The 12,009-nt window shown below is 35.6% G+C and overlaps 1 protein-coding gene across 1 annotated transcript; it reads right to left on the bottom strand.

Moving 5' to 3' along the window:
* Positions 1-9,712: 9,712 nt before the first annotated feature.
* LOC138911708 (uncharacterized) lies at positions 9,713-11,094 on the bottom strand. Its single transcript, XM_070211090.1, has 3 exons — positions 10,579-11,094; positions 10,029-10,430; positions 9,713-9,937 (listed from the first exon to the last, which is right to left on the bottom strand). Exons 1-3 carry the CDS (start codon positions 11,092-11,094, stop codon positions 9,713-9,715), a joined length of 1,143 nt encoding a protein of 380 aa, XP_070067191.1.
* Positions 11,095-12,009: the final 915 nt, after the last annotated feature.

Below are 12,009 nucleotides of genomic sequence, written 5' to 3'. Positions count from 1 at the left end.
CATCATATAGCAGCCACGGGAACGATCGGTCGAAAATTAAGTTTTTGTATAAAAAAACATTTTGTTTATCAAGATACCTTGACCAAACTCGGAATTTATTCGTTTTACTATGCTCCTCATATATATGCAATCTACTATTAAGTTCGGTCCACTATATAATAGACATAGCTGCCATAGGAACGATCGGTTGAAAATTAAGTTTTTGTAGGAAAAACATTTTGTTTATCAAGATATCTTGACCAAACTCGGCATTTATTAGCTTTACTATACTCCTCATATATAAGCTAAATCCCATTAAGATCGGACGACTATATAATATACATAGCTGCCATAGAAACGATCGGTCGAAAACTAAGTTTTTTTATAAAAAACATTTTGTTTATCAAGATATCTTGACCAAACTCGGCATTTATTAGTTTTAATATGCTCCTCATATATATGCAAAATCCTATTAAGATCGGACCACTATCTAATATACATAGCTGCCATAGGAACGAACGATCGGTCGAAAATTAAGTTTTTGTATAAAAAACATTTTGCTTATCAAGAATTCTTGACCAAACTCGAAATTTATTCGTTTTACTATGCTCCTCATATATATGCAATCTACCATTAAGTTCGGTCCACTATATAATAGACATAGCTGCCATAGGAACGATCGGTTGAAAATTAAGTGTTTGTATGAAAAACATTTTGTTTATCAAGATATCTGGACCAAACCCGGCATTTATTAGTTGCATTATGCTCCTCACTATATGCAAAATCTTATTAAGATCGGACAACTTCATCATATAGCTGCCATAGGAACGATCGGTCGAAAATTAAGTTTTTGTATGAAAAACATTTTGTGTATCAAGATATCTGGACCAAACTCGGCATTTATTAGTTTTACTATGCTCCTCATATATATACAAAATCCTATTAAGATCGGACCAATATAGCGTTTAGCTGCCATAGGAACGATCGGTCGAAAACTAAGTTTTTGTATGAAAAACAATTTGTTTATCAAGATATCTTGACCAAACTCGGAATTTATTCGTTTTACTATGCTCCTCATATATATGCAATCTACTATTAAGTTCAGACCACTATATAATAGACATAGCTGCCATAGGAACGATCGGTTGAAAATTAAGTTTTTGTATGAAAAATATTTTGTTTATCAAGATATCTTGACCAAACTCGGCATTAATTAGTTTTAATATGCTCCTCATATATATGCAAAATCCTATTAAGACCACTATATAATATACATAGCTGCCATAGAAACGATCGATCGAAAATTAAGTTTTGTATGAAAAACATTTTGTTTATCAAGATATCTGGACCAAACTCGGCATTTATTAGTTGTACTATGCTCCTCACTATATGCAAAATCCCATTAAGATCGGACGACTACATCATATAGCTGCCATAGGAACGATCGGTCGAAAATAAAGTTTTTGTATGAAAAACATTTTGTGTATCAAGATATCTGGACCAAACTTGGCATTTATTAGTTTTAATATGCTCCTCATATATACGCAAAATCCTATTAAGATCGGACCAATATATCGTATAGCTGCCATAGGAACGATCGGTCGAAAACTAAGTTGTTGTATGAAAAAAAATTTTGTTTTTCAAGATATCTTGACCAAACTCGGCATTTATTAGTTTTAATATGCTCCTCATATATATGAAAAATCCTATTAAGATCGGGCCACTACATCATATAGCTGCCATAGGAACGATCGGTCGAAATTTAAGTTTTTGTATAAAAAACATTTTATTTATCAAGATACCTCGTCCAAACTCTGCATTTATTAGTTTTGCTATGCTCCTCATATATATGCGAAGTCCTATTAAGATCGGACAACTATGTCATATAGCTGCCATAGGAACGATAGGTCGAAAATTAAGTTTTTGCATGAAAAAACATTTTGTTTATCAAGATACCTTGACCAAACTCGGAATTTATTAGTTTTACTATGCTCCTCATATATATGCAATCTTCTATTAAGTTCGGGCCACTATATAATAGACATAGCTGCCATAGGAACGATTGGTAGAAAACTAAGTTTTTTTATAAAAAACATTTTGTTTATCAAGATATCTTGACCAAACTCGGCATTTATTAGTTGTACTATGCTCCTCACTATATGCAAAATCCTATTAAGATCGGACGACTACATCATATAGCTGCCATAGGAACGATCGGTCGAAAATAAAGTTTTTGTATGAAAAACATTTTGTGTATCAAGATATCTGGACCAAACTTGGCATTTATTAGTTTTACTATGCTCCTCATATATATGCAAAATCCTATTAAGACCACTATATAATATACATAGCTGCCATAGAAACGATCGGTCGAAAATTAAGTTTTGTATGAAAAACATTTTGTTTATCAAGATATCTGGACCAAACTCGGCATTTATTAGTTGTACTATGCTCCTCACTATATGCAAAATCCCATTAAGATCGGACGACTACATCATATAGCTGCCATAGGAACGATCGGTCGAAAATAAAGTTTTTGTATGAAAAACATTTTGTGTATCAAGATATCTGGACCAAACTTGGCATTTATTAGTTTTACTATGCTCCTCATATATATACAAAATCCTATTAAGATCGGACCAATATAGCGTTTAGCTGCCATAGGAACGATCGGTCGAAAACTAAGTTTTTGTATGAAAAACAATTTGTTTATCAAGATATCTTGACCAAACTCGGAATTTATTCGTTTTACTATGCTCCTCATATATATGCAATCTACTATTAAGTTCAGACCACTATATAATAGACATAGCTGCCATAGGAACGATCGGTTGAAAATTAAGTTTTTGTATGAAAAATATTTTGTTTATCAAGATATCTTGACCAAACTCGGCATTAATTAGTTTTAATATGCTCCTCATATATATGCAAAATCCTATTAAGACCACTATATAATATACATAGCTGCCATAGAAACGATCGGTCGAAAATTAAGTTTTGTATGAAAAACATTTTGTTTATCAAGATATCTGGACCAAACTCGGCATTTATTAGTTGTACTATGCTCCTCACTATATGCAAAATCCCATTAAGATCGGACGACTACATCATATAGCTGCCATAGGAACGATCGGTCGAAAATAAAGTTTTTGTATGAAAAACATTTTGTGTATCAAGATATCTGGACCAAACTTGGCATTTATTAGTTTTAATATGCTCCTCATATATACGCAAAATCCTATTAAGATCGGACCAATATATCGTATAGCTGCCATAGGAACGATCGGTCGAAAACTAAGTTGTTGTATGAAAAAAAATTTTGTTTTTCAAGATATCTTGACCAAACTCGGCATTTATTAGTTTTAATATGCTCCTCATATATATGAAAAATCCTATTAAGATCGGGCCACTACATCATATAGCTGCCATAGGAACGATCGGTCGAAATTTAAGTTTTTGTATAAAAAACATTTTATTTATCAAGATACCTCGTCCAAACTCTGCATTTATTAGTTTTGCTATGCTCCTCATATATATGCGAAGTCCTATTAAGATCGGACCACTATGTCATATAGCTGCCATAGGAACGATAGGTCGAAAATTAAGTTTTTGCATGAAAAAACATTTTGTTTATCAAGATACCTTGACCAAACTCGGAATTTATTCGTTTTACTATGCTCCTCATATATATGCAATCTTCTATTAAGTTCGGGCCACTATATAATAGACATAGCTGCCATAGGAACGATTGGTAGAAAACTAAGTTTTTTTATAAAAAACATTTTGTTTATCAAGATATCTTGACCAAACTCGGCATTTATTAGTTGTACTATGCTCCTCACTATATGCAAAATCCTATTAAGATCGGACGACTACATCATATAGCTGCCATAGGAACGATCGGTCGAAAATAAAGTTTTTGTATGAAAAACATTTTGTGTATCAAGATATCTGGACCAAACTTGGCATTTATTAGTTTTACTATGCTCCTCATATATATACAAAATCCTATTAAGATCGGACCAATATATCGTATAGCTGCCATAGGAACGATCGGTCGAAAATTAAGTTTTTGTATGAAAAACATTTTGTTTATCAAGATATCTTGACCAAACTCGGCATTTATTAGTTTTAATATGCTCCTCATATATACGCAAAATCCTATTAAGATCGGACCACTATCACATATAGCTGCCATAGGAACGATCGGTCGAAAACTAAGTTGTTGTATGAAAAAAAATTTTGTTTTTCAAGATATCTTGACCAAACTCGGCATTTATTAGTTTTAATATGCTCCTCATATATATGAAAAATCCTATTAAGATCGGGCCACTACATCATATAGCTGCCATAGGAACGATCGGTCGAAATTTAAGTTTTTGTATAAAAAACATTTTATTTATCAAGATACCTCGTCCAAACTCTGCATTTATTAGTTTTGCTATGCTCCTCATATATATGCGAAGTCCTATTAAGATCGGACCACTATGTCATATAGCTGCCATAGGAACGATAGGTCGAAAATTAAGTTTTTGCATGAAAAAACATTTTGTTTATCAAGATACCTTGACCAAACTCGGAATTTATTCGTTTTACTATGCTCCTCATATATATGCAATCTACTATTAAGTTCGGGCCACTATATAATAGACATAGCTGCCATAGGAACGATTGGTAGAAAACTAAGTTTTTTTATAAAAAACATTTTGTTTATCAAGATATCTTGACCAAACTCGGCATTTATTAGTTTTAATATGCTCCTCATATATATGCAAAATCCTATTAAGATCGGACCACTATATAAAATACATAGCTGCCATAGGAACGAACGATCGGTCGAAATTTAAGTTTTTGTATAAAAAACATTTTGTTTATCGAGTTATCTTGACCAAACTCGGCATTAATTAGTTTAAATATGCTCCTCATATATATGCAAAATCCTATGAAGACCACTATATAATATACATAGCTGCCATAGGAACGATCGGTCGAAAATTAAGTTTTTGTATGAAAAACATTTTGTTTATCAAGACCAAACTCGGCATTTATTAGTTGTACTATGCTCCTCACTATATGCAAAATCCTATTAAGATCGGACGACTACATCATATAGCTGCCATAGGAACGATCGGTCGAAAGTTAATTTTTGTATGAAAAACATTTTGTGTATCAAGATATCTTGCCCAAACTCGGCATTTATTAATTTTACTATGCTCCTCATATATATACTAAATTCTATTAAGATCGGACCAATATATCATACAGCTGCCATAGGAACGATCGGTCGAAAACTAAGTTGTTGTATGAAAAAAAATTTTGTTTTTCAAGATATCTTGACCAAACTCGGCATTTATTAGTTTTACTATGCTCTTCATATATATAAAATATCCTATTAAGATCGGGCCACTACATCATATAGCTGCAACAGGAACGATCGGTCGAAATTTAAGTTTTTGTATAAAAAAAACATTTTATTTATCAAGATACCTCGACCAAATTCGGAATTTATTCGTTTTACTATGCTCCTCATATATTTGCAATCTACTATTAAGTTCGGTCCACAATATAATAGACATAGCTGCCATAGGAACGATCGGTTGAAAATTAAGTTTCTGTATGAAAAATATTTTGTTTATCAAGATATCTTGACCAAACTCGGCATTAATTAGTTTTAATATGCTCCTCGTATATATGCAAAATCCTATTAAGACCACTATATAATATACATAGCTCCCATAGGAACGTTTGGTCGAAAACTAAGTTTTTTTATAAAAAACATTTTGTTTATCAAGATATCTTGACCAAACTCGGCATTTATTAGTTTTAATATACTCCTCATACATATGCAAAATCCTATTAAGATCGGACTACTATATAAAATACATAGCTGCCATAGGAACGAACGATCGGTCGAAATTTAAGTTTTTGTATAAAAAACATTTTGTTTATCAAGGTATCTTGACCAAACTTGGCATTAATTAGTTTTAATATGCTCCTGATATATATGCAAAATCCTATTAAGACCACTATATAAGATACATAGCTGCCATAGGAACGATCGGTCGAAAATTAAGTTTTTGTATGAAAAACATTTTGTTTATCAAGATATCTAGACCAAACTCGGCATTTATTAGTTGTACCATGCTCCTCACTATATGCAAAATCCTATTAAGATCGGACGACTACATCATATAGCTGCCATAGGAACGATCGGTCGAAAATTAAGTTTTTGTATGAAAAACATTTTGTGTATCAAGATATCTGGACCAAACTCGGCATTTATTAGTTTTAATATGCTCCTCATATATATACTAAATTCTATTAAGATCGGACTAATATATCATACAGCTCCCATAGGAATGATCGGTCGAAAATTAAGTTTTTGTATGAAAAACATTTTGTTTATTAAGATATCTTGACCAAACTCGGCATTTATTAGTTTTAATATGCTCCTCATATATATACAAAATCCCATTAAGATCGGACCAATATATCGTATAGCTGCCATAGGAACGATCGGTCGAAAATTAAGTTTTTGTATGAAAAACATTTTGTTTATCAAGATATCTTGCCCAAACTCGGCATTTATTAATTTTACTATGCTCCTCATATATATACTAAATTCTATTAAGATCGGACTAATATATCATACAGCTCCCATAGGAATGATCGGTCGAAAATTAAGTTTTTGTATGAAAAACATTTTGTTTATTAAGATATATTGACCAAACTCGGCATTTATTAGTTTTAATATGCTCCTCATATAGATGCAAAATCCTATTAAGATCGGACCACTATGTCATATAGCTGCCATAGGAACGATAGGTCGAAATTTAAGTTTTTGTATAAAAAACATTTTGTTTATCAAGGTATCTTGACCAAATTTGGCATTAATTAGTTTTAATATGCTCCTGATATATATGCAAAATCCTATTATAAGATACATAGCTGCCATAGGAACGATCGGTCGAAAATTAAGTTTTTGTATGAAAAACATTTTGTTTATCAAGATATCTGGACCAAACTCGGCATTTATTAGTTTTACTATGCTCCTCATATATATACAAAATCCCATTAAGATCGGACCAATATATCGTATAGCTGCCATAGGAACGATCGGTCGAAAATTAAGTTTTTGTATGAAAAACATTTTGTTTATCAAGATATCTTGCCCAAACTCGGCATTTATTAATTTTACTATGCTCCTCATATATATACTAAATTCTATTAAGATCGGACTAATATATCATACAGCTCCCATATGAATGATCGGTCGAAAATTAAGTTTTTGTATGAAAAACATTTTGTTTATTAAGATATCTTGACCAAACTCGGCATTTATTAGTTTTAATATGCTCCTCATATAGATGCAAAATCCTATTAAGATCGGACCACTATGTCATATAGCTGCCATAGGAACGATAGGTCGAAAATTAAGTTTTTGCATGAAAAAACATTTTGTTTATCAAGATATCTTGACCAAACTCGGCATTTATTAGCTTTATTATACTCCTCATATATAAGCTAAATCCCATTAAGATCGGACCACTATATAATATACATAGCTGCCATAGAAACGATCGGTCGAAAACTAAGTTTTTTTATAAAAAACATTTTGTTTATCAAGATATCTTGACCAAACTCGGCATTTATTAGTTTTAATATGCTCCTCATATATATGCAAAATCCTATTAAGATCGGACCACTATATAATATACATAGCTGCCATAGGAACGAACGATCGAAAATTAAGTTTTTGTATAAAAAACATTTTGCTTATCAAGATATCTTGACCAAACTCAGCATTTATTAGTTGTACTATGCTCCTCACTATATGCAAAATCCTATTAAGATCGGACAACTACATCATATAGCTGCCATAGGACCGATCGGTCGAGATATCTGGACCAAACTCGGCATTTATTAGTTTTACTATGCTTCCATATATATACAAAATACTATTAAGATCGGACCAATATATCGTATAGCTGCCATAGGAACGATCGGTCGAAAATTAAGTTTTTGTATGAAAAACATTTAGTTTATCAAAATATCTTGACCAAACTTGGCATTTATTAGTTTTACTATTCTCTTCATATATATGCAAAATCCTATTAAGATCGGACAACTACATCATATAGCTGCCATAGGAACGATCGGTTGAAAATTAAGTTTTTGTATGAAAAACATTTTGTTTATCAAGATATCTTGACCAAACTCGGCACTTATTAGTTTTACTCTAGTCCTCACATATATGCAATCTCCTGTTAAGATCGGACCATTATATTCTCATATATATGTCAAATCCTATTAAGATCGGATCACTATTTCATATAGCTGCCATACGAACGATCGGTTGAAAATTAAGTTTTTTTATAAAAAAAAAAACATTTTGTTTATCAAGATATCTGGACCAAACTCGGCATTTATTGGTTTGAATATGCTCCTCGTATATATGCAAAATTCTATTTAGATCGGACCACCATATCATATAGCTGATATTGGACGATCAGTCGAAAATTAAGTTTTTGTATAAAAAAAATGTTGTTTATCAAGATATCGTAACCAAACTCGGCATTCAGTAGTTTTTCTATGCGCCTCATATAAATGCAAAATCCTATTATGATCGGACCACTATATAATATATACAGCTGCCATAGGAACGATCGGTCGAAAATTAAGTTTTTGTATGAAAAACATGTTGTTTATCAAGATATCTCGACCAAACTCGGCATTTATTAGTTTTACTATGCTCATCATAAATATGCGAAGTCCTATTAAGATCGGAACACTATATCATATAACTGCTATAGGAACAATAGGTCGAAAATTAAGTTTTTGTATGAAAAAACATTTTGTTTATCAAGATACCTTGACCAAACTCGGAATTTATTGGTTTAACTATGCTCCTCATATATATGCAATCTCCTATTAAGATCGGACCACCATATCATATAGCTGATATTGGAACGATCGGTCGAAAATTAAGTTTTTGTATGAAAAACATTTATTAGTTTTACTATACTCCTCATATATATGCAAAGTCCTTTAAAGATCGGACCACTATATAATATACATAGCTGCCATAGGAACGATTGGTCGAAAACTAAGTTTTTGTATAAAAAACATTTTGTTTATCAAGATTCCTTGACTGTTGGCACCGAGACTCGTGCCGGGGCGCGTATTCGGCAGGGACTTCTAGCGTCGAAAGATACAACTCGATTCAATTCGATTCGTAGGAGGCGGTACGATATAATATAATTCGAACGCTGAAATCTTTATTATTCTTTCATTATTTAACAACCTATATTTTACATGATTATGAGACTTACATTCGTGCTCCGCACGCGCTTCTGTTCTCTTTCACTTCTCCTCAGCTGCAAACACAAAACGAAAATGAACCTCGACAAAAATGCAGCTTGTGCAGCTGCGTGCGATCGACTTATCATGTAAAAACTAATTCTAACGGTGCGCTTCCAGTGTAAGCGGCGAGGGCTGCTTACAGAAAAAATGCGAGACCCAGTAGGACTTAGTCAACAGCTATTTTCACTTCGCCCCGTAACATTCCCCATCCAGTAATTCACGATCGTCCGTGCAGTGTGTTATCAACTTTAATGTCAAGCTTAGCTAGCTTGACGGCGGGGCGAGTAATAATTCCATCGGCGGTTCGCACCACGGCACTTCGGACCTGGCCATCCTTTGAACGGTGCACGTCTACGACCACTCCTCTTGTTCAACAGTTTCGCTTGGCACCATCGTCCACTATTATGACGATGTCGTCGACTGATATTGGTTCGAGTGGCGGTTGAAACCACTTAGTACGTCTGGTGAGTGTAGGCAGATACTCGCGCAGCCATCTCTTCCAAAATTGGTCAGCCAATTGACTGGCGACTCGGAAGCCTCGTGCTAGCTCCGCCTTGCTCCCGTTATCCTCTCTCACGCAATCCGCTTGAATGACCTATAAGAAAATGATTTGGAGTCAGGGCTTCGGACTCAGATGTTTCCAAGGGAACATAAGTGAGTGGCCTTGAGTTGAGTACGCTTTCTACGTCAGCCAATGCTGCTTGTAGCACCTCCTCTCGTAACCCAGAGGGCGGCAGAATTTCCAACAGTATTGACTTTGTAGAGCGCACCATTCGTTCCCACGATCCTCCCATGTGGGGTGATCCTGGCGGGATAAAGGTAAACTCGAGTTCTGGGTACTGTCGCTCGATCAGAGCCGGCGATCTATGTTCAATTTCATCTTTTAATACTCTGCTAGCGCCTCTGAAATTTGTGCCATTGTCCGACAGCATGCGGCGGGGGCATCCGCGTCTGGCCACGAACGACTTCAGAACGCATAAGTATAAGTCAGTTGAGAGCGACGTAGCTATATCCAGGTGAACGGCGCGCACCGTGAGGCATGTAAATAGCACGTCCAACGACAATGTCGGAGGGGCCGAAGTAATCCACTCCAGTATATGTGAACGGTGGAGTATAGGGCGATAATCGTTCGATTGGCAGGTCGCCCATCCCTGGCGGCTTTGGGCGGGCGCGTCGTATGCGGCACGCTGGGCAGGTATTGGAAACTTCTCTCACCAAAGCTCGTAAGCCACAAACCCAGTACCGCTGCCGCAGTTCATTTACGACGATTTCGTTGTGTAGGTGATGATATCTGCGGTGATAAAACTCAACCAGCAGATACGTCAATTGATGTCGTCTTGGCAGAATTATCGGGCGTTTTACGCAGACTTCGACTCCTTCTATATTGTCTATCCGTCCTTTAATACGTAGAATGCCCGAGTCATCCACATAAGCGAAGCACTTAAACAGCAAGCTTTTGCGATCGGTTAAGCGGCGCCCCGATCTTAAGCAGGTGATCTCACTATAGAACTCCTCTTCTTGACAAATCCGGATAAAAATCACATCCATTTCATTGCTTCTTTTAAGGAGCAGCGTCTTCTGCAGATCCAGTTCTCCGTCCAATCTGACCTTCTTAGTAATATTCCGTGGGAAATCCAGTACGCATAGCTGTACGGCTCTCAATTTTTCTAGCTTGCTGATACGCTGCAGATCCGGCAGAATACATCTCCAGGACGACGTGTGATTGGGTTGTTCTTCAGCATGGTACAACATGTTTAATGCAGGGCGTATTTCCGATTGTGGCCACTGCGATTCTTCTAGATACAAAAATGGAGGTCCATTGAACCACCTGGTTGAGCCATGAATTTCAGGCGTTTTAGTCCATTTCGTACCATCGTCTGCCACGTTTTGAGCCGATGGTACCCATCGCCAGCTGTCCACATCTGATTATTCTAAATTCTCTCCTATCCGAAGCGCTATGAATTGCTGGAACTTTCGAGCATTGGAACGGATCCAGTAGAGCACATCCTTTGAATCTGTCCAGAATGTTCGTGTATATATGCGTACCGTCATTTCCTTTTGGATACATTTGGCCAGTCTCAGACCTAAGACCGCGGCCATCAGTTCCATTCGAGGTATGGACACGGGCTATAGGGGTGCTACTCTCGTTTTCGAGGCGACCAAACTGCAATGTACTTGGCCATCAAGTTCCCGCAAAAATACAACTGCGGCGTAGGCATTCATACTGGCGTCAACGAATGTATGCATCTGCACAGCCTGGGCTCGGCTCACCCACTTCATGCACCGTGGAATGCGGACGGCATTCAAAATTGAAAGTAGATCAAGCCAGTGTTGCCAATCGGCTTCGTCTTCGTTCGGAAAAATAGACATGATTACACTCAGAACACGTCTTTTAGTTTAGTTGGGAGCTCCTTAGATGCCTTCGCGAGTAAGTTCGGCGTCACCACAAACGTCAACAGATCTTGTCCAGGTAGCCACCACAGGCCTAAGACCTTCTCTAGCGCTTCATCCAAACTCGGCCTTTAATAGTTTTACTATGCTTCCATATATATACAAAATACCATTGAGATCGGACCAATATATCATATAGCTGCCATAGGAACGATCGGTCGAAAATTAAGTTTTTGTATGAAAAACATTTATTAGTTTTACTATACTCCTCATATA

Source organism: Drosophila virilis, unplaced genomic scaffold (assembly GCF_030788295.1).
Source record: "Drosophila virilis strain 15010-1051.87 unplaced genomic scaffold, Dvir_AGI_RSII-ME tig00002137, whole genome shotgun sequence".
Classification (NCBI taxonomy): domain Eukaryota; kingdom Metazoa; phylum Arthropoda; class Insecta; order Diptera; family Drosophilidae; genus Drosophila; species Drosophila virilis.
Note: the sequence above shows the minus strand (reverse complement) of the source record. Positions and strands in the feature narration are given on the sequence as shown.

Coding starts and splice junctions, on each gene's coding strand:
- LOC138911708 (XM_070211090.1), bottom strand. CDS start 11,094: ATGTTGTACCATGCTGAAGAACAACCCAATCACACGTCGTCCTGGAGA. Junction 10,431..10,578: donor AACTGCGGCAGCGGTACTGG/GTTTGTGGCTTA, acceptor CATATACTGGAG/TGGATTACTTCGGCCCCTCC. Junction 9,938..10,028: donor TACAAGCAGCATTGGCTGAC/GTAGAAAGCGTA, acceptor ATTTTCTTATAG/GTCATTCAAGCGGATTGCGT.